General features: G+C 38.2%; 1 protein-coding gene across 1 annotated transcript in view; it reads right to left on the bottom strand.

The window, feature by feature from the left end:
- Positions 1-27510, bottom strand: part of WDPCP (WD repeat containing planar cell polarity effector) — a 357672-nt gene that overhangs the window by 83739 nt on the left and 246423 nt on the right. The window contains exon 14 of the mRNA XM_054586899.1: positions 7533-7635. Within this exon, the coding sequence (XP_054442874.1) occupies positions 7533-7635 (103 nt within the window). The remainder of the gene's footprint in view (positions 1-7532; positions 7636-27510) is intronic.

Raw genomic sequence — 27510 nt, 5'->3', positions numbered from 1 at the left:
GAGCCCCTACCTCCTGTACCTCTTGCTAAGAGGCCCCAGGCATGGCATTAGCAGCACCAAGCCTAGGTTCACAGCTTGGCTTGCTAGGGAATCTCCAAGCCCAGCACAAGTAGCAGCCATCTCAGATTGCCCTATAGCTCAGGTAGGGGTGGCCCCAGGCAAAACACAGGTTGGGGCTGACTTTGGTCTGCACCACATGGGACACCCAAGGGCCTGTGCACCCAGTGGACATCTATAGACCACGTCAGAGCACCACCACCTTGCCCCTGCACAGCTGATCCTTCACAGAGGAAGGGGGTCGGTGGCAGTAATCATAGTCAATCCATGCAACTGACTGGCCTGGGTAAATCCATCCCATTGACCAGCCAACAGCAACCAAGGCTCAACTAAAAGAGGAGGGTGTACTCAGCCCACACAAAGAGCACAACTTGAGTACCCTGCTTGTGTGATAGGGGAGGCTGTGCCACTGGACCCTACAGGATACCTACTACATTAGGCCATGCTACCAAGACTGGGAAAATACATGCTACCAATACATAGAAAGAAATGCAGGGAGGCTGCCAAAATGAAGAGACTAACAAACATGGCCCAAATGAAAGAACAGGTCAAAACTCCAGAAAAAGAACTAAACAAAATGGAAATAAGCAATTAATCACATGCAGAGTTCAAAACACTGGTTATAAGGATGCTCAAGGAACTTAGTGAGGACCTCAACAGCATAAAAATGATCCAGTCATAAACAAAGGATATACTAATTGAAATAGAGAACAGTTTACAGGGAAACAACAGTTGAGTGGATGAAGCATAGAATCAAATCAATGATTTGGAACATAAGGAAGCAAAAAAACAAAAACAACAAAACAATCAGAACAAGAAGGAAAAAAAAATCCAAAATAACGTGGATAGCATAAGGACCCTCTCAGACAACTTCAAGCAGTCAAACATTTGCATCACAGAAGTGCCAGAAGGAGAAGAGAAAGAGAAAAAAATTGGAAATCTATTTGAAAAAATAATTAAAGAAAACTTCCCTAGTTTGGTGAAGGAACTAGTCATGTAAGTCCAGGAAGCAAAGAGAGTCCCAAACAGATGGATGCAAAGAAGCCCATTCCAAGACACATCATAATTAAAATGCCAGAGGTTAAAGATAAAGAGAGTATTTTAAAAGCAGCAAGAGAAAAGAAGTTATCTACCTACAGGGGTGTTTCCATAAGGCTCTCAGCTGATTTCTCAAAAGAAACTTTGCAGGCTAGAAGGGATTGGCAAGACATATTCAAAGTCATGAAAAGCAGGAACCTACAGTTAAGATTACCCAGCAAAGATATCATTTAGAATCGAAGAGCATATAAACAGACTTCTAAGACAAGATAAAACTAAAGGAGTTCATCATCACCAAACCATTATAATATGAAATGTTATATTTAAGAAAAAGAAGATGATCAAAACTATGAACAATAAAATGGCAATAAATACATACCTGTCAACAACTGAATTTAAAAGAACAGAGACAGAATCACGGATACTTAGAGAGTTTTGATGGTTGCCAGATGGGAGGTGGTTGTAGGGTAATGGGTGAAGAGGTGAGGTGATTAAGAAGTACAAATAGGTAGTTACAGAACAGCCATGGGGAGGTAAAGTACAGTATAGGAACTGGAGTAGCCAAAGAACTTATACACATGTCCCATGGACATGAACAATGGTGTGAAGATTGCCTGAGGGAGTTGGGGGAGTGGGGAAGGGAGCAAGGGGGAAAAATCAGCACAACTGAAATAGCATAATCAATAAAATCTAGTTTTTTTAAAAAGAAAATAAAAAATTAACTCAAAATAGATTAAAGACTTGAATATAAAACCAGAAACAATAAAATAGAAAAGAAAATAAGCACTGAACTTATGGACCTTGGTCTCGGGGGGTTTTGTGAACTTGACCACAGAGGCAAAGGAAGTAAAAGTAAAAATAAATGAATAGGACTACATCAAACTAAAAAGCTTCTTCACAGCAAAGGAAACTATTAACAAAACAAAAGGACACCAATCAAATGGGAGAAGAGATTTATAAACAACACTTCCAATAAAGGGGCTAATATTAAAAATACATAAAGAACTCATAGCCAAATCAATCTAGAGAAAGGAGAATGAAGTTGAAGGTATCATGCTTCCTGATCTCAAACTACAGTAAAAACTATAGTAATTATAGTAATCAAGAGAGTATGATATTGGCACAGAAAGGGACACAGGACAATGGAATAGAATAAAGAGCCCTCCCAAAACTTATGTTTATATTCTCATTTAATCTACAACAAAGGAGGCATAGATATCCAATTGGGAAAAGGCAGTTTCTTCAATAAATGATGTTGGGAAAATTGGACAGATGTATGGAAAAAATAAAATCGAACCACTTCTTATACCACTTACAAAAATAAAGGCAGAATGGATTAAAAAAAATATATATAAATAAATTATATATAATTTTATTTATTTTGACATGTTTCCTTGGGCAAAGGCTACATAAGCAAACATAAAGAAATGGGGCTACATTACATTACAAAGTTTTTGCACAACAAAGGAAACCATCATCATGAAAAGGCAACCTACTGAATAGGATAATATATTTGTAAATGATCTATCTGATAAGGGGTTAATATTCAAACTATATAAAGAACTCAAATAACTCAAAATAAAAAAACACCAAACAATCCAATTAAAAAGTGGACACAAGATCTTAATAGACATTTTTCCAAAGAAGACCTACAGATGGTCAATCAGTACATGAAAAGATGCTCAACATCCCTAAGCAACAGGGAAATGCCAAGAAGTCCAAGCCAGAGCAATCAGATGAGAGAAGGAATTAAAAGGCATCCAAATTGGGAATGAAGAAGTAAAAGTGTCACTTTTTGCAGATGACATGATTCATTATATAGAAAACCCTAAAGACTCAACAAAAACAAAAACAATAAATAAATACTAAAGTTGTGGGACACAAAAATCAATTACAAAAATCCACAGCTTTCCTGTATATTAACAATGAAATTTCAGAAAATGAAATGAAAAATAATTCCATTTGCAATGCAACAAAAAGAAAGAATAAAGTACCTAGGAATAAAGTTTACAAAGAATGTGAAGAATATATACTGAAAATTACAAAGCATTATTAAAAGATCAAAAAAGACACAATGAAATAGAAAAGATATCTTGAGTTTATGGATTGGAAGAATTAACGTAGTTAAAATGTCCACATGACACAAAGCAATATACAGATTTAATGCAATCAGAATCAAAATACCAATGACTTTTTTTAAAGAAATAGGACAAAAAATTACCAGATTTGTATGGTACCACAAAAGAACCCGAATAGCCAAAGCAATCCTGAGGAAAAAAAACAAAGCTAGAGGTATCACACTACCTGACTTGAAATTATATTACAGAGCAACAATAATCAAAATAGCATGGTATTGGCATAAAAACCAATGAACAGAATTGAGAGATCAGAAATAAAACCACATGTATATGGGCAAATAATTTTGGACAAAGGAGCCAGAAACACGCAATGTTGAAAAGAAAACCCCTTCAATAAATGGTGCTGGGAAAATTGGAAAGCCACCTGCAAAACAATGAAACTAGATTACAATTTGTCTCTATGTATAAAAATTAATTTAAAATGGATCAAAGACCTAAATATAAAATCTAAAACAATAAATTACACAGAAGAAAATGCAGGTATTAAACTATGGACCTTGGCCTTAGAGAATATTTTATGAATTTGAGCCTAAAGGCATGGGAAATAAGGCAAAAATAAATGAATGTAACACAATATTAAAAAGCTTCCACACAGTAAAATAAACCATCAACAAAGCAAAAAGGCAACCAACTGAATAGGAGAAGATATCTGCAAACAACAGCTTCACAAGAGGTTAACATCCAAAATATATAAAGAACTCATACAACTAAACAACAATAAAGCAAACAATCCAATTAAAAAATGGGCAGAGAACCTGGACAGGCATTTCACCCATGAAGTCATACAAATGGCCAACAGACATTGTTCAACTTCACCAGCTGTTAGGGAAATGCAAATCAAAACCAGAGGGAGATACCACCTTACTCCTGTTAGAATGACTATTATCAACAAGGCTAAGAGTAAGCGTTGGAGAGGTTATAGAGAAAAGGTAACCCTCATTCACTACCGGGAGGAATGTGAAGTGGTACAGCTACTATGGCAAACAGTAGAGGTTCCTCAAAAAACTCAGAATAGAGTTACCTACGACCAAGCAACCCCTCTTCTGGGTATCTACCTGAAAAATTTATTTATTCTTAAAAATATATGCAACCCTATGTTCATTAGAGCACTGTTCATGGTGGCCAAGACATGGAAATAACTGAAATGTACTTTGACAGATGAGTGGATAGAGAATACTGCTCAGTCATAAGAGAAGATAAAACACTGCCATTTGCAACAATATGGATAGATCTTGAGAAAATTATGCTAAGTGAAATAAGTCAGACAGAAAAAGTCAAGAACCACATGATTTCACTCATACGTGGGATGTAAAACTAAAACTCACAGACACACACAACACTATGGTGGGTAGCAGAGGGAACGCATGTAGAGGGGTGTAAATGGAAAAGGGGGACAACATATGGTGATAGAAGATGATTTGATTGGGCGGTGGGCACAGAATGCAATATACAAATCATGTATCATAAAAATTTATACTTGAAACCTATGTAATCTTATTAACCAGGGTTCATTAAATTAATTTTTAAAAATTATGAGAGATCACCTCACACCCTTCAAGTTGGCTATTATCAAAAGGGCAACAAATAGAGAATCCAAGATAGTGGCCAACTAGGTGGAAGCTACACTCATAGTCTCCCAGGACTAAACTGGAATTACAACTAAATTATAGAACAGTCATCCTGAATAACCAACTGAAGACTAGCTGAAGATAAGTCTTATAACCAAGGATTTACAGAATAAATCACATTGAGACTGGAAGGAAGGGCAGAGATGTGAAAAGGGCTGACCCCACTCACAAAAGTGGCAGCTGTAGTTCTGGAGGGACATCTCAGCTGTTGGAGGCTCCCCCTGAAAAGCGTGGTGACTCAACCCCAACCCAGGTCCCCCAGCTGAGAGCACCAGAGCTGGAAAGATGCACCCACAAAACGTCTGGCTGTGAAAAGTAGAGGGGCTCTTGTCTGTTAGAGAGAAAGAGAGGAGTCTGTTAGAGACACAGATACCCTCTTAAAGGGCCAATGCAAGAAAATTTCATTTGCAGCCATTCACCCTGGGCTCTGGCAGAGGTGGGGTGAATTAAAGTCATGGGAGGAGGGTCTGGCGTTTATGGGAGAGAGCAGAAGGGACAGCCACTGGGGTCCCTGTGCTGAGTCACTCTCCCACACTGCAGACACCATCTTTCTTGGCTGGAGTACTCCCCTCCCTGTGGCATCAGCTTGGGAAGAAATAGTAGCCCTACCCTCTGGACTCCCTCTTGCCCCACACTGCAGAGCTTTTGCCCTGCTGAGGAGTCCACTCAGCCAGGGTACAGGGTACAGCCATAAGAGAAGATAAAACACTGCAGGGTACAGTATTACTTGGCCAGGGTACAGAGGTCTGGGGAGACACATGGGTTGTCAGTGAGTTACGTGGCTTTGGGGTGGGGACCAATTTATCCACTTTCCCATGAACCTGACTGGTACTTACCTCTCATGAGAGATCTACCTGCCCCACATTCTGGGCTCTGGGAGCCCACCTTCTCAATTCCTAGTGGTTATACTCTGAGGAGGCTGGAGTAAAATCCAGGACAGACTGAGTTGTATGGTTCTGAGGCAGGTGCCACAACCTGCAACTTCCCTGAAACCTGAATAGCAGCTCCACTTCATGGGAGATCCAATAGCCCCATCCATCTGACTCCCGGCAGCCCCACCCTGCTGAGCTCTATCTCCTCCAGCAGAATCTGGCACAGACAGAGTTGTGTTGCTCTAGTAGAGAGGCCATTTTTTCCTCGCAAGCCTGACTGGAGCAGAGGCTTCCCTTCATATGGCTAAGCCTTGGTCTGTTGAGGCTTCATTAAACTTCTGCTGACCTCACTCTAGCAACTCCCTGAGACTCTGGCCCAACACAAAGGTGTGTGAGCACCCAGTGGGTTGCAGCTAGACTTGGTATACACAGAGACATTTGCTGAGTGGCCTCAGACACAGCACTGGCACTGAGTTTGAGCCTGTATCAGTTTGATGAGCACCACTTGCTGCTAACCTGATGAATCACTGAGAACATACCTCATGAAACTTGAGCTGCCAGAGGCTCTTCCAGTGACTGAGCCTAACAGGCAGCCAGCAGGTGGAAGCAGACAGAGGCAGATCTTGAGGTGCCTTGGGACTTTTGCTGATCTGCACCTGGGGCCAGAGCTGGTAAAAGCCAGCCTTGGTGCACAGCTTGGTTGTTCCCTCCTGCACCCAGGCCCAGCAGAGGCAGCCACAAACTATGGATCACTTGTAGCTACAAACACATTGCCCAGGGCCAGTCACAGGCAGCATCTGACATTGGCCTGCTTTAGAATTCCTCCCAAGTTGGCCACAACCAACACATCCAGTGGCCAGCTTCAGAAAACATCAGAGCAGGATCCAATAAGTTTCATAATCAGCATATCCAAAGGGAGATCTCACCAGGCACCAGACCCAGCTGAAGTGACTTCCAGTTCTTGTGGTCAGCACCTGTACAGCAGCTTAATAATACTCTTTCAAATCATCATCACTCTTGACATGGTTACTGTTAATGACACATCTGTTCTGATTATTCTGGTATGTTTTTACTTTTATTTTTATTATTTTTATTTTTAATTAATTAAATTTATTTGGGTGACTTTGGCTAATAAAATTATATAGATTTCAAGTGTACCTTTTACATGATACATGATCTGTACATTGCATTGTGTGCACCACCCAAAGTCAAATCATCTTCCATTACCCCATATGTGGCCAAGATATGGAAACAACCAAAACTTCCAATAGAGGATTGGATAAAGAAGATACGGAACATATATACAATTAAATACTCTTTTGATATCTTACATAATTTGCTCTCTTGCTTTCATCAATGAATCCCTTTGAAAGCCAAGGCTTAATTACTTTCTGCTTCTGAAAAAACTTGAGAGACACGGTTGAATTAAATTTAGGAAATCCAAGAGAAAATTAGCTTTCTCAGTATGATTTGGGCTGTAAAGAAGAGACTATGATGAGGAAATTACATACTCTTTCCTAATTCCATTATGAAATCTTATGAAAAGAACAAAGTCCTTCTTACTTTTTGCTAAGTAGTGATTAATCACTGATCATCAATTTTCATAATAACACAATTCCAACTTATATATTTATATTGTACTACTTATCCATGCTTAACTTTTTAAAAAAGACATTGTCTTTACAAAGAAAGTAATTCAGATTAAGCAACCATGCCCTAAAAACATAAACAGAAATGATACTCAAAAAAGTATTGATTAAAACAAAAAGCACTTTAAAAAAACCAGCATGAATTCTTACCAACTCCAGTGGTGATTGATTCTGCATCAATGTTGCTAGCTCTTTTTCTTGCCACTTCAGCTAGTGCCAATTCACCCTTATCTAGTGCAAGGTAATGGATGTCCTTTGGAAATAAAGCAAAATAAAAGATTAATCCAAAATGAATCTTGGTCAAGTTACAAAGAAGATATTTTGAAAGAAAGAACTTATTGTTCAGATTACAAAGCAGACATGGCCGATGAATATTCTTTTATTTTTTTCATTTTAATTCTGTTTTCATTCCAGTATAAGCAAATTTTCTTGAAACAGAGAGTACAGATATAACTAATGGCAATTATTTAAAGAAGTTATTTTAATTCTTTAGGGAAAAAGACAATAAAACCTTTTATTTTGTTTGAGTATGTCAAACAAAAAAAATAAAATGTTTGACATACTCAGCCTTATCAGGGAATAAAAACCTTAATTACTATTTTCCTTAGTGAGGTTTTAATGAAGAAAAATCTCAGAAAGCTTCTTCAAAATGCAGCTCTTTGGAATACAACTACACAAATGTATCTGGTAAATATACTCTGTTCATATTATTAATACTACTATTCTTTTGAACTCAGTCAATAAACCATTGCCTACTAAGTGCCATCAGTTTCTGGAGTATAGAGCTCAATTACAATACCATATTTCAAGCAGCTTTGAGCCCTGTGGGGAGACAGACCACTGTAAATGACAGTTAATTAACTATATAATAGTGTGATGGGTTTTATGGCAATATTTCCAGAGTGATAACTGAGTGAAAGAGGAGGAACTAACTAATCCTTGATCTGAGTCTTGAAGGATAAATAAGAGTTTCAGTAGGAGAGGGAATGGAGCAAAGGTGAGAGGGAATGAAAGATACAGTCCATATATGTAGAAAACCTGAGAAAACAGTTCTGTTAGGCAATTGCAGGTCTTTCTATGTGAAAGAGGTATTGGATGTGTGGGGGAAAACTAGTGGAAAATAATAAACAAGTGGGTAAAGGCACAAAAAAGGACTTAGAACTCCTTTGGTACACAGAATGATTACTGGAATGAAAATTTTACTGCAATAAAAATGGAAGAAGAATATGAAGTCAGTTTACAATGAAGATATGTAAGTAGCCTATAATCATGAAATGATATTTTATTTTACTAATACTCAAAAGTTGAAAAATGTAATTTCAATTAAACTTTAAAGTTAATATTTAGTGATTGCAAAGTCTGTGAAGAGACAGGCACTTACATTTAATGAGAATATAAGAATTTATGAAGAAGCGATTGATAAACTGGCCTATAGGCTAAATATAGCTGCCTTTGGTACAGTCCGAGTTAAGAATGGTGTTTGTATTTTTAAATTGCTGAAGAACCGTGCTCTTATATTTACCTCTGCATGGCTTCTGAATAAGCTTATGCTGCAGATTTGAAAATGTTTCAACCTAAAACTATTGTGGCAAAACTACTTATATGTGAAACTTACACTGATATTTCAATGAGAACTAAGGTTTGACTTACAAGTAATGTCAGGCTGTGATACATTTCTAGCACTGTCAAAAGTTAAAGTGAGATCTCCATTTCTACACAAATTCCTAGCAATGTATTTTCTGATTTCAATCCCACGGGGGAGTTTCTCAAACTTGATGCAGGTACAAAGAAATTTCCATATTCCAAAGTCTATTTAACAGTGCAATTGAAGAACTTTAATTAGAAGTGATTAATTTGCAATGTAATGCATGCCAAGAGGCTAACAGAGTTCTAAAAACATGACTTATTATAGGTTGATATCAATATATTTCAGGGTCTGTCTTTGAAGAAAGAAATTTGCAGCAATGAAATATGTAAGATCTCATCATAGATCAGCATTAATAGATGAACATTTGCAATAGATTTTGATAAGGAACATTAACTTGCAACCCAAATAGAAATGTTACCCCCACCAATTTCCATATTCATATTTATAGACCTGTCTTACAACAATCATATTCAGTTATTATATTTTAATTTCATCAGTAAAGACATATGAAAATATTTTCTTTCTTGTTATATACAGGTACCTTTGTAACTTCAATTTTTCCTCCTGTCCCATAAGCCTGCAATATTTGCCATCTGGCCCTTTGTAGGAAAAGATTCCCAATTCTACATTTTAACAACATATCAGAATTTAAAATTTGCATAAATATTCTTTTGGGAAATCTTCCTAAGGAAATGATGTGACACTGTATGTCCAAGATTGGTGATGATAACGTAACTTATAAAAATGAAAAATTTGAAGCAATGATATATATCAATTGAAATAATCATGTTCTTTGTTTTAATCCAGAGTATCATACTTTCATAACAGATCCTTCTATTTAATAAAGAAACTAGTAATAATTAACATACATTACTGTATTCAATTTGTGAGTATTTTATTTAAGAATTTTGTATCTGTGTTCATAATTAAGAAAAGTCTATGACTTCACTTGAGCTTGACTGCTATCAAGGTTATACTATGCTTATAAAATAAGTTAGGTGGCTTTTTTCTATTTTTCTCAATGGCAATATTTCCATGTGATTCTTCACTGAAAAGAAGCAAAAGATATACAATACATATAAAAAAAATTGCCAATCTGATTAAAATTTAAACATATACCTACTTATGCTGGAAAGACTATACATAATAAAGGTATCAATTCAGATCCCAATCAAACTGTGAAAATTGGTAGAATTCCAATCAAAATCCCTTCAAGGTTTTAATAGGACTTACAAGTAGATCTTAAAATTTATATGTAAAAACAGTCATATATCTAAATCTGACTCTAAATATCTAAAACTGACTCTAGTTAACATTAAGATTATATGACACTGGTAATGCAGACATAAAAACCAAAGAAAAACATATCCATACAATATGGTTCACCAGAGTAGCATTTTCTTTTCCTTCAAGAACTTTTTCTTTGCATTCACAACATGGCTAACTGACATACAAGGCTTAGCTTTCAGCCTATATCAGCTTTTGATATGCCTTCCTCACTGAGCTTAATGATTTCTAGCTTTTGATTTAAAGTTTGAGACATACAACTCCTCTTTTACTTGAACACTTAAAGGCCACTGGAGGATTACTACGTGGACTGATTTCAATATTGTTGTGTCTCAAGAAATAGGGAGGCCTAAGCAGAGGGAGAAAGACAGGGTAATCACCAGTTGACAGAGCAGTAAGAACATACACCACATTCACTAAGTTTGGTACCGTATTTGGGTGTATTTTCGTGGTGCCCCAAAACAATTACAGTAGTTACATCAAAGATCACACTGTAATTGAAAAAAATAATTAAAAATAATAAATGCATGAATAAACCTACAAAAAAGATCACTGATGACAGACGACCATAAGAAATATAATAATAATGAAAAGTTTGAAATATTCAGAGAATTACCAAAATGTGACACAGACATGAAGTGAGCAAATGCTGCTGGGAAAATGGTGACAGTAGACTTGCTCCATGCAGGATTGCCACAGCCTTTAATTTGTATAAAACACAGTATCAGGCAGTGCAGTAAAGGAAAGTGTAATAAAAGGAGGTATCTGAACATGGTCTTAACAAAATGCAGTAGACTGTGTATCTCTGTCATTCCTTGCCTCTTGGTTTGACAGAGTTCATAACCCTTCAGGGTCTGATATAAGACATATATATAGTATCTACTGTTTGATCACTTCACAATTGGTTATCCTTGGACTCCATTTATTTTTAAATTTTTAGATAATCTTAGTGTTCGAATTTAGTTTAAATGTTTGATGTATACAATTAAATGTGTTCATATACCTCTGAGAAATGGCCATATTCCAAACAAATTAAAAAATAAAAGCTACTTGACTTTATATTACATTTTTATGTGTTTTACCTGAATAGACCAGCACATACAGGAATAAAGGTCATTAAGAAAAGCTGATCAAGACTAACTAAGGCTAAGGTACTGTTAAACCATACCACATTAAAGACACTCACTGCAAGAGGCCAACAGAGTAGTCATACCCTGCCACTCATCCTGACTTCAAACTTAATCAACAGCTGTTAATAAAAAATAATTTTATAATTATGGGCTGTTTACAATGTGCCAGATGCAGAGGTTAATTTATTACAAAGTTGATGAAGTTTAAACTTCATTGCCACTTACTTACATGTCCTTTCCAGTACCTAATTGTACTTGAAATGTAAAGTTCTTTTTTATAAGAAGTCAAATGATATAAGTTTCAAGCCCTATAAAACATGGATTTACCCCTAATGCCCAAACATCAAGGTTTGTACATACTAATAGACTGCATTATCACATGCTTAATTGCTTAGAATCATGTGTTTGGGAGGCATAAGGCACAAAAAGACATTGTTTTTACAAGCTTTATAGTCCTTTTTTGTCTTCTTGGTGTCCTTTGGAGATGTATTTCTAAGATTAAAATGGCATATAACAAATCTAAATGGACAACATAGACGGCAATATGTCTGAAAAGTGTCATATTGGTAAATCCCAATCTTTACTGTCACACAACCAGAGTTATTTGGTAGATAGTTTTATTATTAAAATGTAACTAACTTGGAAACAAGTTTTCAGAAAAATATTCAGAAGAATGAACCACTTAATTTCTGCCATTCTTTCTCAATGACAATTGTATAATTTACTAGTTGCTAAAATGATTTATTAGTATCCTCATTTAGCACTATTAAGTGAAATTGGCTTCCACTGAACAAAAGATAACAAGCACTGATAATCTTTGGCCATGATCCAGGTTTAAATTTACATGTATCCTGTCTGTATCATCTAAGATCTAAAATAAAAAACTTGGCTCAGAGAGAGAAGATGGCAGAGTGAATGGGAGTCACGCTGACCTCCTCCCAAGACCAAACTGGAATAGTGACTAAATAGTGGAGTAATCACCTGGAAAACAATGGAATGATAGTGGGAGAGGAGCCTTGGAGCTGCGGACAGACAGTGGATTCGACTCTCACACATCCCAACAGGTGAGAAGTGCGGTGGAGGCTCGAGAGGGTGGGCTGGGTGCCCATAGGCACTAGTACCAGAGGGACATTTAAACGGCCAGTTAGCTTCCCCCGAGAAGAACGGGGTCTGAATCATAAACAGGGACCCCTAAACTACAGCAGCTAAAACCAAGAAAATACAGACAAAACGCAACCCCGAAAAGCTTAGGGGCGCTCTCTGCCAGAGACAGGTGGCTGGGGGTGCAAACAGACATTTAAAGGGCCAACGCAAAAACTGCAGTGGCAGCCACCCTCCTTGATCTCTGGGTAGAGGCGGCAGCAGGGTGGGCTGGTGCCTGGGAAAAGACTGGTGAGGAAAACTTTGTGAAGAGAACTGACACAGTGGCCGGTGGAGCCCGGGTGATAACGCACCTCCCACTCTGCAGCTACCATCACGCTCAGGCATAAGGGAATCAATTAACCTTCCTTTTGTGCGCTCTGCACCTAGCTTGTGCGTGTGAGCTGGGGGACTGAGTGCAGACTGGCTGGGAGAGCCTTGAGGAGAGACTGGAGACAGAGGCATTGGGGAAAGAACAGGAGGAGGAACTGGGGAGTACCGACTCCCTCCCCGTTCTGTAGTCTCCATTGTGGGCTGGAAAGGCTCGACCCCAAAGAGGCAGAAGCAGGGCGCGCATGAACCAGACTGCCTGCGATTGAAACGCAGTCCGCACAGGGGGTGGATCCTTGGCTGAAGGGGTCACGGAACTGCCCGGAGGCCCCTGAGGAGAGTCTGGAAACGGAGGCATTGGGGAAAGAATGGGAGGAGGAACCAGGGAGCCCTGAATCCCTCCCCAGTCGGTAGTCTCCATTGTGGGCTGGAAGGGCGCGCCCCAAAGATGCAGAAAGGGGGTGCCCAGGAACCAGATTGCCTGTGATTGAAACGCAGGCCACACAGGGGGTGGATCCTTAGCCGAAGGGGTCACAGAACTGCCAAGAGACCCCTGAGGAGAGACTAGAAACGGAGGCGCTGGGGAAAGAACGGGAGGAGGAACCGGGCAGTCCCGACTCCTTCTCCTTGCTGTAGTCTCCATTGCGCACGAAGAGGCCACACCTCCAAAAAGCCAAAAGCCGAAAAGCACACATAGACACCCCCAAAACACCCAGTGCAGGCGCGCACACTTGCGCACGAGTGACCTGTGAGGGTTGGTGAATGTGTGTGTGACCCGCGCGGGCTGGCGAACGCTTGCACCAGCCGGCAAGACCTCCCACAGACTGGCACCGATACGGCCTGCGAGTGAGTGCACAGAGCGGCAAGGGCAGGCATAAATTGACCCACCCCGCCCGCTATTGCGGAGTGGCCCACAAAATTAGCAGATCCCCAGCCGAAGGGGTCACAGAGCTGCCCAGAGTCCCTGGAGGAGAGACCGGAGACAGGATTAACCCGAGAGTCCTGGAGCTGACTTCCTCCCATTTCCCGATTTGGCGAGGGCAAGCAACGTACCCAAAGAGCCAAAAGCGGGGAAAACACACAATAGAAGACGCTAAACTGACCAGTGCCGGGGAGCTCGCCGGCCAGGGGGGCCAGATGAGTACGCCAGATCGCAAATACGCCCCCTGGTCTGGGGCAAGTACGCAGGAGCCCAGGTGGGTGCGTGATCCTGCCCTGCTGGGAAGCACGCTGAAGGAGCCCATGTGAGAGTGCAGAGCGATCCCAAAAAATAGCCCAGCCCTGACCGAAGGGGTCACAGAGCTGCCCCAAGCAGGAGTCAGACACAGACAGTAGACTCCTGGAAGGCTCAAACAAACAACCCAAGTCATATAGGGTCAACAACTGACATCATCAGAGGCAGGCCCAGAAAGAAAAGTAAAGGACAAAAATAAATAAATAAATAAATAAATAAAAAGACCCACCTACTACCATAGAAGTTTAATCCACAAAGTCAGGAAATCTAGACGGCCCATTGAAGCAGAAGCACAAATAAATAAAAAAAATAAGTAAATTACTTAACAGACTCTCACAAAAATGGGAAGAAAAAGAAGTTCCCCCCAAATGAGGGGTAAGGAAGAATCCCCAGAGAGAGAACTAAATGAAATAGAGGCAAGGGAACTATCAGATATGAATTCAAAACAATGGCTCTAAGGAAGCTCAATGAGCTCAGCCAGCTCAAAGATAACTATGAGAAACTACAGAGAAACTATTAGAATCTTACAGCAAACTATATCAGCCTGGAAAAGGATACAGAAACTATCAAGAAGACACAAGAGGATATGAAGAATACCATTTCTGAATTGAAGAACACAGTAGAAGGAATCCAAAGCAGGCTGGATGAAGCCGAGGATCGAATCAGTGAAATGGAGGATAAGGTAGAAAGAAGCTCCCAGAAAGAACAAGAAATGGAAAAAAGACTCAAAAAGAATGAAGAGTCATTTAGGGAAATGCAGGACAACCTGAAACGCAATAATATCGGCATAATAGGGATACCAGCAGGAGAAGAAGAGGAGCAAGGGATAGAGAACCTCCTCGAAAAAGTAATGATGGAAAATTTCCCTAATTTGAGGAGAGAAAGGCTCTCGTGGATCCAGGAGGCACAGAAGACCCCACTCAAGAGGGACTCAAAGAGGTCCACCCCAAGACATATCATCATTAAAATGGCAACTATCAAAGACAAACAGAGAATCCTCAAGGAAGCAAGGGAGAAGGAGAAAGTAACATTCAAGGGGGCCCCGATATGCCTAGGAGCTGACTTCACAACAGAAACACTACAAGCCAGAACTGAATGGCAATAAATATTCCAAGTCATGAAAAGCAAGGGCCTACAGCCAAGGCTGCTCTACCCAGCTAGGCTCTCAATTAAAATAGAAGGAGAAATAAGGAGTTTCCCAGACAAAAGAAGGCTAAAAGAATACATCTCTACCAAACCAGCACTCCAAGATATGCTAAGGGGACTGGTTTAAGCAGATGAAGGAAAAGAATGAGACAGAGAGGAACAGAGATACAAAGAGAAAAGATAAGTAAGTTTCTATCAGTAATATCTCTCAGTGTGAATGGACTAAATGCCCCAATTAAAAGACACAGCATAGCTGAATGGATAAGAAAACATGACCACACATATGCTGCCTACAAGAGACCCACCTCAGAGCAAGAGACCTACACAGATTGAAAGTAAAGGGATGGAAAAAAATATTCCAAGCAAATGGGCATGAGAAAAAGGCTGGGGTTGCCATAGTTGTATCAGACAAAGTAGATTTCAAAACAAAGACCATAAAAAGAGACACAGAGGGGCACTTTATAATACTTAAAGGAAGAATCTATCAAGAAGACGTAAACATTGTAAACATATATGCTCCCAATATAGGAGTCCCCAAGTACATAAGGAAAATCTTGGATGACTTCAAAAAAGATATAGACAGCAACACACTGATAGTAGGGGATTTCAACACCCCACTGTCAAAAATGGACAGATCTTCCAAACAAAACATTAATAAACATATGCTGGCTCTGAATGACACACTGAATCAAAGAGACTTAACTGACATATATAGAACCTTACATCCCAAAGAAGAAAAATACACATCCTTTTCAATTGCTCATGGCAGTTTTTCCAAAGATAGACCACATGATAGGACACAAAGCAAACCTCAGCAAATTCAGGAAAATTGAAATAATACTAAACTTTTTTTCGGACCACAAGGGCTTGAAACTGGAAATCAACCTCAAAGAGAAACTTCAAAAACTTGCAAACTCAGGGAGACTAAACAGTAGACAATTAAACAAGGAATGGGTCAATAATGAGATAAGAGAAGAAATCAAAAAATTTGTGGAAACAAATGAAAATGAACAGACAACAGTCCAAAAGCTATGAGACACAGCAAAGGCGGTCCTGAGAGGGAAGTTCATAGCAATACAGGCTTACCTAAAAAACAGAAACATTTCAAATAAAAGGCCTAACATTACAACTTCAAGAATTGGAGAAACAACAACAAATAAATCCCAGAGCAAGTAGAAGGAAGGAATTAGTCAAGATTAGAGCAGAACTGAATGACATAGAGACGAAAAGAACAATTCAGAGAATCAACCAATCCAGAAGCTGGTTCTTTGAAAAGATAAATAAAATTGACAAGGCTTTAAGCAGACTCATCAAGAATAAAAGGGAGAGGACCCAAGTTAATAATATCAGAAACGAAAGAGGAGAAATAACAACTGATACCACAGATATACAAAGGATCATCAGATACTATTATGAACAATTATATGCCAAGAAATTTGAAAATCTTGATGAAATGGACAAATTTTTAGAAAGTATAATCTTCCAACACTGAAGGAGGAAGAAACAGAAAGCTTGAACTGACCAATAACAGCTGGGAAAATTGAAGCAGTAGTCAAGAAACTCCTGGTACACAAAAGCCCAGGGCCGGACGGTTTCACAGGAGAATTTTACAAAACATTTAAGGAAGAGCTAACCCCTGTCCTTCTCTGACTATTCCAAAAAATCCAAGAGGAGGGAAGACTCCCAGACTCTTTCTATAAGGCCAGCATTAGCCTGATCCCAAAACCAGATAAAGAACCTACAAAGAAAGAAAACTACAGGCCAATTTCGCTGATGAACATACATGCTAAAATCCTCAACAAAATAGTGGCAAACCGCATCCAGCAATACATTAAAAAGATTATCCACCACGATCAAGTGGGATTCATCCCAGGCATGCAGGGATGGTTCAATACACGCAAATCAATAAATGTGATACATCACATAAATAAAAGACAAAAACCACATGATCATCTCGATAGACGCAGAAAAAGCATTCGATAAGGTACAGCATCCATTTATGATCAAAACACTCAGCAAAATGGGAATAAATGGGGCATTCCTTAACGTAATAAAGGCCATATATGAAAAACCTACAGCCAATATCATACTCAACGGGCAAACACTGAAAGCTTTCCCACTAAGATCGGGAACACGACAAGGATGTCCGCTCTCACCGCTTCTTTTCAACATCGTTTCGGAAGTCCTAGCCACAGGGGTCAGACAAGAGAAAGAGATAAAAGGCATCCAAATAGGAAAGGAGGAAGTAAAGCTATCATTGTTTGCAAATAACATGATAGTGTACATAGAGAACCCTGTAGACTACCAAAAAACTCCTCAACCTAATAAGTGAATTTGGCAAAACAGCAGGATACAAAGTCAACATTCAGAAATCAAAGGCATTTTTGTACACCAGCAATGCAAAAGAAGAAGAAGAAATCAGAAAAAAAAATACCATTCGATATAGCAACAAGAAAAATAAAGTACCTAGGCATAAATTTAACGAAAGACGTAAAAGACCTGTACACAGAAAACTCTACAACATTGAAAAAAGAAATTAAGGAAGACACAAATAAACAGAAGCATATACCGTACTCATGGATTGGAAGAATTAATATCATCAAAATGTCCATACTACCCAAAGCAATTTATAGACTCAACGCAATCCCTATTAAGATACCAATGATGTATTTCACAGAAATAGAACAGACATTTCAAAAATTTATATGGAACCATAAACGACCCCGAATAGCCGCAGCAATTTTGAGAAAGAAACACAAAGTAGGAGGGATCACAATACCGGACATCAAACTCTACTACAAAGCCACCATACTCAAAACAATCTGGTACTGGCACAAGAACAGACCCATAGACCAGTGGAACAGAATAGAAAGCCCAGAAATAAGCCCAGTTCTCTATGGACATCTAATATTTGACAAAGGGGGCAGAAGCCTAAAATGGAGCAATAACAGCCTCTTCAACAAATGGTGTTGGGAGAGCTGGACGGCTACATGCCAAAAATTGAAATTGGATCATCAGCTGACACCATATACAAAAATAAACTCAAGATGGATAAAAGACTTAAATGTAAGTCGCAACACCATAAAAGTCCTAGAGGAGAACATTGGCAGGAAACTCTCAGATACCCCACGCAGCAATTTTTTCACTGATATGTCTCCTAAAGCAAGGGACATAAAGGAAAGAATAAACAAGTGGGACCTCATCAAAATAAGAAGCTTCTGCACGGCCCAAGAAAACATCAGCACAATGAAAAGGGAGACAACCGTATGGGAAAATATATTCACTAATGATACATCAGAGAGAGGTTTGATCTCCAAGATATATAAAGAACTCACTCGACTCCACTCCAAGACAACAAACGATCCAATCAAAAAATGGGCAAAGGTCCTGGTCAGACGCTTTTCCAAGGAGGAGATACAGAGGGCCCAGAGGCATTTGAAAGGATGCTCAGCATCACTAGCCATCAGAGAAATGCAGAGCAAAACTACCATGAGGTACCACCTCACACCGGTCAGAATGGCCATCATAAATGGATCAACAAACAACAGGTGCTGGCGAGGCTGTGGAGAAAAGGGAACCCTAGTCCACTGTTGGTGGGAATGCAGACTGGTGCAGCTACTGTGGAAAGCAGTATGGAATTTCCTCAAAAAGCTGAAAATGGAACTGCCTTTTGATCCAGCGATTCCCCTGCTGGGACTATACCCTAAGAATACCAAAACGCCAATACAAAAGAACCTATCCACCCCAATGTTCATAGCAGCACAATTTACAATATCCAAGTGTTGGAATCAACCTAAATGCCCATCAGGAGATGATTGGATCAGAAATTTATGGTACATATACACAATGGAATACTACACAGCAGAAAGAAAAAACCTACTAAACTTCGCGACAGCATGGCTGGAACTGGAGAGCATTATGCTAAGCGAAATAAGTCAGGGGGCCAAAGACAAATACCATATGATCTTACCTATAAGTGGAACCTAACCAACAATACAAAGATGCAAGGAAAATAAGACCAGCAACACTGAAAGGAAAAGAAATCAAGAGAGACAAGAGGGAAGGAGGGAGGTGGGGCGGGGAAAAGGAAGGGAAGGGGACAGTCAAGGAACCTATACCAAGGACTCATGGACAAAACCAAAGAGGAAGAGCTGAGGGAGGGACAGAGGGAGGGGGCAAGGGAAAGTGGTGGGGGGTAGGCAGAGACAAATGTATTTGAAAAAATAAATTAAAATAAAATTTAAAAAAATAAAATAAATAACTTGTTGTTCCTGGGTCCTCATTACCTTTGCATATTACTTTTGTATTTACTATCAGAATGAATATGCAAGTTTACAATAAAAAGTATATAGAGCTAAAAAAAATCTTGAATAGATTTAATCTTTAAATCATACTTTGGATTAATTACTGACATAATTATAACTATTACAATATATTATGTTATAACCATTTCTAATTTTCATCATCTCTGAGGATTCATAGGTTTATATGATACATAGAAGCACTTAAAAAGGTAAGCAAAAACTAAATGATGATATAATATGTCAACCTGGCAAATGGTAAATTATAAAATGGTCATATACATATTTAAGATTACCATGTTCTAGCCTTTCCTGCTGTAATATTTTACTTAGTTAAAAATCAACTGACAATTGAACATTTAAATTCATAATCTTCAGTTTTACACATTTTAGTTTTGTCCAAAACTGCTTTCAGAACATTCAGGTTCATGATGCTCTACTACAAGTAGAGATAAAGTAAAATGTTGATATCATTCCTAATCTACTTATTTAAAAATAACATTCCTGGACAATCAAGATGGCAGAGGAGTGAGTGAAAGTCACACTGACCTCCTCCCAGGACCAGTCTGAAATTACAACTAAATTGTCGAGAAATCACCTGGAACAAACAAGAGGAGCCTAGTAACCTCGGAGACAGAAGAATCGGCTGTAGCGCAATCTAACTGGTAAGGAGTGCAGTAGAAAATCGAGGAGGTGGGCAGGGTGCCCATGGGTGGCAGCACTAGAAGGATATTGAAATGGCCAGTTTTATCCCCCTGAGAAGAACGGGGTCTAAGCCATTAGTGGGGATCTCCAGCCTATAGCACCAGAACCCAAAAAGTACACATAAAACAGCCAGCCGTGAAAAGCGGCAGGGGTGCTCTCTGCCAGAGACAGCTGGCTGGAGATGCAAAGAACTGATTAAAGTTGCCAACGCATAAATTTTTATTTGCAGCCACTTACCCTGGTCTCCGGCAAAGGTAGGGGCAGACTGGGCAAGAGACGCCTAAGGACAGACTGGGGAAGGAGGCTCTGGGGAGAGAACTGAGAGGGTAGCTGGTGGAATCTGGGTGCTGACTCATCCCCCATGTGGCAGGAGCCATATTGCTCAGGCAGAGACCACTCCCCCTGAGTGGCAGCAACGTCAAAGGACCCAATAGCCCCGCCCCTAGGTGGGATTCCACCCTGCCCTGTGCTCCCTAGGCCGCCTGCTGAATGCAGAGTGGCAACCACAGATAGTAGATCCCTGGCTAAAGGGGGCGCAAAGTGGTCTGGAGACACTTGAGGAGAGACTGGGGACGGAGGCTTTGGGGAGAAAACAGACAGTAGCTGGCAGAATCCCAGTGCTGACTATTCCCACATATGGCAGCAACGTGAGAGGACCCAATAACCCTAACCCCAGGAGGGACTCCACCCCCTCCTGAGCTGTCTAAGGTGGCCTGCAGAGGGCAGAGTGACTAGATTAAGAGCTGAAGGAGACAGCCACAGACAGGAGATTCCTGGAAGTCTCGAACAGACTGTCTAAGGTCAGACAGGGACAACAGTTGACATCATCAGAGACCGATCCAGAAAGTAAAAACAGTGGTCTCCTGGCATAGAAGTTCACACCACAAAGTCAGGAAATCAAGACAGATCAATTTAAGAACAGAAGCAAAAAAAGAAGAGTCTCACAAATAATGGGAAGACAAAGAAACACCCCCTACTCGAAAGGAAAGGAGGAATCCCCAGAAAGAACTAAATGAAATAGAGACAAGTAAATTATAAGATTCTGAGTTCAAAACAACAATTCTAAGGAAGCTCAATGAGCTCAGTGAGCTCAGAGAGAATTACTAAAAACCACAGGGAAACTATGAGGAACTTACTGCAAACTATACCAGCATGGAAAAGGACATAGAAACTATCAATAAGACACAGGAGGAAATGAAGAATACAGTTTCTGAATTGAAGAACACCGTAGAAGGAATCAAAAGCAGGCTAGATGAAGCAGAGGACCGAATCAGTGAGCTGGAGGACGAGGTAGAAAAAAGTTCCCAGAAAGAGCAAGAAAATTAAAAAAGACTCAAGGCATTGAGGGAAATGCAGGACAACCTGAAACATAATACTATCCATATAATAGGGATACCAGAAGGAGAAGAAGAGGAGTAAGGGATAGAGAACCTGTTTGAAAAAGTCATGATGGAAAACTTCCCTAACTGGAGGAGAGACAAAGTCATACAAGTCCAGGAAACACAGAGTCCCATTCAAGAGGAACCCAATGAGGCCCACTCCAAGACACATCATCATTAAAATGGCAAATATCAAAGACAAACAGAGAATCCTAAAGGCAGCAAGGGACAAAGAGGTAGTAGCATATATGGGAGCCCCAATACGGCTAGGAGCTGACTTCTCAACAGAAACATAGCAAGCCAGAAGGAAATGGCAAGAAATATTCCAAGTCATGAAAATCAAAGGCCTGCAATCAAGGCTGCTCTACCCAGAAAGGTTCTCAATTAAAATGGAAGACAAAATAATGAGTTTTCTAGACAAAAGAAGGCTAAAAGAATGTACCTCCACCAAACCAGCCTTGCAAAATACGCTAAAGGGACTGTTAAGATGAAGAAAAAGAGTCTATAAATACCCAGTTCCTTTCGCAGATGCCATACTTGATATTACTAATATTTTTTAACATGTATTAATATGTTTGACACAATGATGTTATTTTAATTGTTTCTTTATTATCTGTTGAAACTAAACCTGTTTTTGTATACTTCTTGCCTATTTCTATTATTTTTAAAAAGCTTTAAATGACCTTTTGGTATTCTTTATCCATTTTTGATTAAATGTTTGTAGAATTTTTTCCTTAAAAAAGAACAAAAAACAAACCATTAACCCTTTTTTAGATGTGTGGCAAATACTCTTCTATTTCTTGTCTTTTAACTTTTTTATATATATATTACTGTACAGTGTTAAATGTTTAATATAGTCATATTGCCAATATTTTACTTTATAGTTTCTGAGTTTGATTATTTTACATCAGGGTAAGAAAAACATTATTTTGTATTTTCTCCTAATAATCCTAAGATTTTACATATTGATTTTTAACTCATCTGAGTATTTCTTGTATAATATGTGAACTAGGGCTCTATATTTGTTTTATTTCAAGTAATAGTGGTCCATGCACCTTTTTTGTCGAATAAGCCTTATTTTACCCATTGATTGAGATACCAACTTAATCATATATTACATTGTTAGATATACACGTTCGTCTCTAGAATGCTCATTATATTTCATTGATATACTTGATTATTTCTGTGCTGGTGTCATGTTGGTTTAATTGCTCAGACTTTGTAATGGTTTTAGGTTTTTTAATATTTTATAATTAACTTTGACATTTAAAAAATAAATAAAATCAATCTGCATTTAACAAAGAAAGAAGAAACAAAGGAAAGAATGAAAGAGAGAGAAAGAGATGAAACTCCTATCTTTTGTGACAACATGGATGAAACTGGAGAATATTAAGCTAAGTGAAATAAGCTAGTTGATGAAAGACAATTACCATATGATCTCACCTAAAAAGTGGAATCTACTCAACAAATAAACTAACAAACAAAATAGACCACAGGCATGGAATCATGGAGCAGACTGAAAGCAACCAGAGGGGATGGGGAAAGAGGACAATGGTGGAAAGAAGGGGAAAGGACTAAACAAAGAACATCTATGAATGACCCATGGACATGGACAACAGAATGGGAATTGACTGTGGGAATGGAGGGTGGGAGTGGGATGGGTGGAGGAGGGTAAAGGGGGAAAAATTGAGACAGCTGTGGTAGAATAAACATGATTTATAAATTTAAAAAAAGTTTCCGCACTGAAAAAAAATTATACAACTTTTAAACAACAAAAATAAATAAATTAAAAATAAAAATAACATTTCTTTTCATAGGGCAATAAGAACTTTTAAGAGTTAGGAATAAAATACTGGTTCTGATAATGTGTCACTATTTTAGAATTTTTGTATTTCATAGATGTGAGAAAAAATAACTTTCAAGATATGGAAGTATATTAAATAATTTGTATTATAGTTATATTGATATAAATTTAAGTAATTAGTTCTTAATGTCTATATGTTTCATAATATTTCTTATATGTTATAATAATGAATAATCCTTTTAAATTTGAAAATATATGGGAAGAACATATATTTTGTTACCAAATGAATTTACTTGGAACGGTACATGCTTTCATGTTAGACTAAGTTTTGGAAATTACACATTTTTGAAGTTTTCATAGAACTCATAAATAAAACATATGGTTTCCTTTCAAGAGTTATATTTTGGGCTTCTTTAAATTTTCTCTTTAGGGCTACTAGACTATATAAATTCATTTATTTAGAATGTAATTTTTAGCCATTTATATTTTAGTAGAAAATTATCCATGTTTCATTAAGTTTTCATGTTTATTCCACTGTTGTATATAGCATTGGTTGTTGAACAACACAGATTTGAATTGCACTGGTCCACTTACATGTGTAATTTTTCAATAAATACAATCAGACCTCTGTATTTATTGGTTTCATATATGGATTCAACCAACCACAGATTGAAAACAGTGTTTTTGGTCTGTGATTGGGAATCTGCAGGTGCATAGGGCCAACAGTATGCATTGTTCTATGCCATTTTATATAAGGGATTTGAGCATCCACAGATTCTGGCATCCTCAGGGGATCTTGGAACCAATCCCCTGCAGATACCGAGAGCCAACTGTAGTTAAGATTTTGGCGAGTTAAAATTTATGTGTATATATATTTTTTTGCATGGGAGGTTGTCCCCTAACCCTCACATCATTCAAGGGTCAACTGTATTATTACTATTATTATCATTTTTAAAAAATCTGGCCTTTCTATATAATGCTGTGGAGCGATCTCAGGATATATTGAGTTAAAAACATTAAGTTGCCAAACCATGTGTTTAGTATGCTACTAAAGCAGGGGCTTAAAAACACACACACAGGGGTATAGATCAATATATATATGCATATTTAATTATACATATTTTCTATAAATGAATGATAAACCTAAAGTGGCAGCCTAAAGGGCAAGGAAAGGAAAATGTGAAGAAGGCAAAGATTGAAGCTATACCTCATTGAATATACCAGTTTTTAAAGTACAATTATACATAGTTGTAAAGTAAAATTAAATAAAAATACAGAGTATTCCTCAAATATCAAAAGCAAAATTAAATTAATGGACTTAGTATATCAAATTTGTGGCATAACTTCATGCAAATAGCTATGTCAAATCTATTTAAAATATAGACATTTTTTTATCCCTTGTGGGATATCTCTAAGAACAAAAAAATTGCAAAGAAATCTTACAATGTTTCCATAATTATTCTACTAGGAATAATATTTGTAGAAATATTCATCAACTTTTTTCTAACAATATTAAGTAACATTTCAGCAAACAGCCTGTGAACCAAATCCACCTTACAACCAATTATTGTAAATAAAGTTTTATTAAAATGCAGCCATAGTTATTTATTTACATATTGTCTGTGTCTAGTTTCAAATTACAATTGCAGAATCGAACAGTTGTGACAGAGACCACATGGCCTGCAAAGCGTAACATACTACTGGCCCTTTACAAAAAAAGTTGGCCTACCCTTGTTCTAGCTCTTTTCCCCTCTGGAGAACAATGACAAACTCAGTGAAATAAGCACTCTATCACATAGTCTGTGAACCTTAGTGACCATGTATTACTAAAAGAAATCAGAACTACTTGTAGATATGGTTGATTCCAGGTTGCAGGTACCTTGTCATACAAGAAAGGAAGAAAGCTATCAGTACTATTGGAGTCATCCCAATAGGACTCAGGAGCCAACTGGGAAGGGAAAGGATTTCTATGGCTAAGATGAGTGCAAAAATATTCCCATCTGTACGCTATTTAAAGGAATACAACAAAATTCGGCACTCAGCATAAAATTCATAAACTCCGGCTTCCAGATTTTAAGAAGAAGACATAAGAAGAAGAGCCCTGGCTGATGTGGCTCAGTGGACTGAGTGCTGGCCTGTGAACAAAAGGTCGGAGGTTCAATTACCAGTCTGGGCACATGCCTGGGTTGAGGGCCAGTTCCCCAGTTGGGAGTGTGTGAGAGGCAACCAATCAATGTATCTCTCACACATTGAGGTTTCTCTCCTGCTCTCTTCTCCTCCCTTCCCCTCTCTCTAAGAAGTAAATAAATAAAATATTTTTTTTTAAAGTAAGAAAATGTGACCCTAACCAGAAGAAAAATTGGCACGGAAAATCTGCTCAGTTTTTCTTATAATCAGTTTTATCAACTATAAAATAGGTATAATTACATTGGTTAAGATTATTATGAAAATTAAGTAAGGTAACTTAAATAAAGCCTTTGGCACAAAACTTGGGATTTTGCTGGTGATCAAGAAAAGTTAACTCTTTGGGGTTGGGGGGTGGGATGGGTGGAGGAGGGCAAAGGGGAAAAATTGAGAAAACTGTAATAGAATAAACATGATTTAAAAAAAATTAAAAAAAAGAAAAGTTAAGTCTTTTGACTTTGTGTTATAAAATGATTTTGTTGCTAGTAATCACAAAGGACTTGGCTTGCTCTTGAACAAAACAGACTATAAATTTAAATAGGCATAAACACCAGTATCTTCTACCCTTTCAAAGGGAAAGACCTGCATTATTAATCTTACAAGATTAAAACAATTCTTCACTTAAAGAGCTGAAAATATATCTATTTTCTTGAAAATTAGTTAAAATGTGAGAAAATTAGGTTTTTCTCTTTAGTGCCTTTAATGTAACCAAAAGATAAACCCTAATATATACTTTATAAAATTTCATTTGACCCATTTTGGCATATAATTGATGACATGTCATGCTGAAAAGTAGAATTTGTGATATTTAAGTCTCTCAGTGATTAATAGTTCAAACATAATAAATATCACACTGCGTGGAGTTATCCAAAGTTGGAAAACAACTAGTGTCATGTTTAATACTTCACTCACCTCCCAAAAATATACTGCAGAACTTCTGATTCTAGTTATCCAGATAAGGATGTATCAGACAAATACTCCTGCTGAGAGCAACTAGAACAGCTGGATGAAATAATTTTAAAAATTCTGTTTAAAGAACTTGTAGTTTAGAGAACTACAGCAAGTATTTGAAGGACCAAGATCCTAGACAGAAGTAAAGCCCAGTGAGGTAAACCTGACATTTGGCGCTGGTTTTGCTTTTCAATGTACTTGCCAATTTATAATTGCCAGCCAACACACTGAGAAACTTAGCAGAAAGTAGTGTTTGAGAAGTTGAGAAACTGTGCAGAGTTTTAGGTGAGTCACTGGGCTGAGGATACAAAGCTAAACTTCAGGGCTTATTGAGGAGGCAGGGCTTTCAACTGGGATTCCTCAGGGGCTATCTTCCTGATAAAAGTGTCAGGTGGAAACCAGCTCTCAGGCTGAAGCTCAGGCTCAAATACACTCAATCCTGGAGTGATGTTGTTTAACTCTTGCACTAACTATCTGCCAGAGCAAAAGTAAATTTTTTTCTGGAGGTAAAATAACATTATATAAAGCCTCAAACTGTCCCATTTTTTAAATGCTATGTCCAACATTGAATTTAAAAAATGAGCAAAAGACAAACAGACTCATAGAAATAAAGACCAAAGGGATGGTTGCCAGGGGGGAGGGTGATAGGAAGATGGGTAAAAAGAATGAAGGGGAATATAGTCAACAATACGGTGGTAAGTTTGCATGGTGACAGATGATTACTAAAATTAGTGGGCTGATCACATTTTAAAGTGTAAAAATGTCAAATAACTGTATGTATACTTGAAAATACTGTAATTAAAATATAATATTGTATGCCAAATATACTTAAAATAAATAAATATATATTATTAAAAAAGAGCCCTGGCTGGTGTGGCTCAGTGGACTG

Source organism: Pteronotus mesoamericanus, unplaced genomic scaffold (assembly GCF_021234165.1).
Source record: "Pteronotus mesoamericanus isolate MK-2021 breed Mesoamerican mustached bat unplaced genomic scaffold, CSHL_Meso_final contig_98, whole genome shotgun sequence".
Taxonomy (NCBI): Eukaryota; Metazoa; Chordata; class Mammalia; order Chiroptera; family Mormoopidae; genus Pteronotus; species Pteronotus mesoamericanus.
This window is presented reverse-complemented; position numbering and strand designations above follow the sequence as displayed.